The 1836-nt window shown below is 44.7% G+C and overlaps 1 protein-coding gene across 1 annotated transcript; it reads right to left on the bottom strand.

The window, feature by feature from the left end:
• Position 1: 1 nt before the first annotated feature.
• Positions 2–1413, bottom strand: LOC103584245 (protocadherin beta-3; the record flags this gene model as incomplete). Its single annotated transcript, XM_008565318.1, has 1 exon — positions 2–1413. A coding segment is annotated over exon 1 (1281 nt), but the record flags the coding sequence as incomplete, so codon positions are not given.
• Between the last annotated feature and the right edge of the window lie 423 nt (positions 1414–1836).

Here is a 1836-nt window from a genome sequence, read left to right as displayed (position 1 = left end):
CGGTGATGGTGATGTTGTATTCGGCTTGGCTTTCTCTGTCCAGCGGTCCTTCTGACATTAGAGTGTAAAAATTCTCTACAGATGGTTTCAGGAGGAAGGGGAGATTGTCTTGGATGGAACACATCACTTTTCCATTGTCTCCAGAGTCCAGATCAGAAACACTGAAGACAGCCACTACAGTCTCTCCAGTGTTCTCAGGGATAGGGCTGTTAACTGACGACAAAGTCAGTTCTGGTGGGTTGTCGTTCACGTCAACCACCTGAACTATGACTGTAGATTTTCCCGACAGGCCTCCGCCATCTTTGGCTTCGATGTCGACTTCATAAGTATTAATCGCTTCAAAATTCAAATATTTGACTAGTTGCATTTCACCAGTAATTGGATTTAGTTGAAAAGTTTTGATAATTTCTTCAGAAGCATGAAAAAATGCGTATGATATTGCCCCAAAATTTCCTGTATCTAAATCAGAAGCTGAGACAGTAACAATGGCAGAGTTAATGGGGCTGTTCTCTAGAATTTGAACCTCATAGAGCGACTGTGCAAATTCTGGGGCGTTGTCGTTTATGTCTAAGACCAGGATGTGAATCTGGGCTGTCCCAGACTGTGGTGGAGAGCCGCCATCCAGCGCCGTGAGCGTTAAAACCAGTTCTGGCTGCTCCTCCCGATCCAGCGCTTTATCCAGCACTAGCTCTGGGTACTTCCTTCCATCCCTACGACTGCGTGTCAGTACGTGGAAATGGGAATTTGGAGCGATCGTGTAGTTTTGGAGACTATTTCTTCCCACATCCAAGTCCTCAGCACTTCCCAAAGGAATTACTGTTCCTGGCGGGGTGCTTTCTACGATTTTCAGCTGCATTTTATCTTCAAAGAATACCGGGGAATGGTCATTTACATCTATGACCTGTAGCTCATTTGTAATAAACTGTAAAGGGTTCTGCAGTAATATCTGAAAGTGCAGCATACATGGTTCTGTGGGGCCGCATAGCTCCTCCCGGTCCAATTTCTCATTCAGGAGCAAATCACCGGTCTGATGATTGAGCTGAAAATGCTGTTTGTTCCCTTTGGACACAACTTGGGCCCCCCTCGCAGATAGCTCCCCTACCCTAAGCCCCAGATCCTTTGCTAGGTTGGCTATTAAAAAGCCCCTCTCTTTTTCCTCAGCCACAGAATAACGTTTCAACTCGGACCCAGCCAGAGACCCACCCAGAAAAACAAAGAGAAGCAGGACTTGCCTTTGTTTAAAAAAGCGCTCCCCTCCGGCCTCCATTGCATTTTCTGCCATGTTCTTCTAGGGAATGTCGCCAAGCTGAGCCTCAGACAGCGCTGGGAAAATCAAAGATTTTTGTCCCCTCAACCTTTGGAGACGGTTTAGGAATAATCCTTTCTAGAGGTTCAGATCTGCTTGCTTAAAAAAATCTGCCCTGGCTCACCGTACTGAATCCGTACTTCACAGAGTATGCACAATGCCTGTGATTTAATTCGCCTTCTTAGTCAACAGCGCCACCATGAGTTCCCTAGCAGTTTAAAAACCTTGGATGTGTTTTTCGGGTTTTTCTTCTTTTGTTTTGTTTTGTTTTATGCTTATTCCCCTTATCAAACCCAGTCGACTCTACTGGAGGAGTTTCTCGTGTCGTATGAGTTAAATAAACACAACCTAGGGAAATGAAATGCGCTCTTGTCTAAAAGGAGTAATTGTCCCTGGTAGAGTCCTCATTTACATGATTTTGTGGAAGTGTACACATGCGAGGCTACTGTCCCCATCTGCAATTATTACACACAAATTTACAAAGATTTTGCTGAAAATGATAACATGCATCACTATCCTATTTGCGTTTT

Source organism: Galeopterus variegatus, unplaced genomic scaffold, assembly GCF_000696425.1.
Source record: "Galeopterus variegatus unplaced genomic scaffold, G_variegatus-3.0.2 Scaffold47918, whole genome shotgun sequence".
In the NCBI taxonomy this organism is placed as follows: Eukaryota; Metazoa; Chordata; class Mammalia; order Dermoptera; family Cynocephalidae; genus Galeopterus; species Galeopterus variegatus.
Note: the sequence above shows the minus strand (reverse complement) of the source record. Positions and strands in the feature narration are given on the sequence as shown.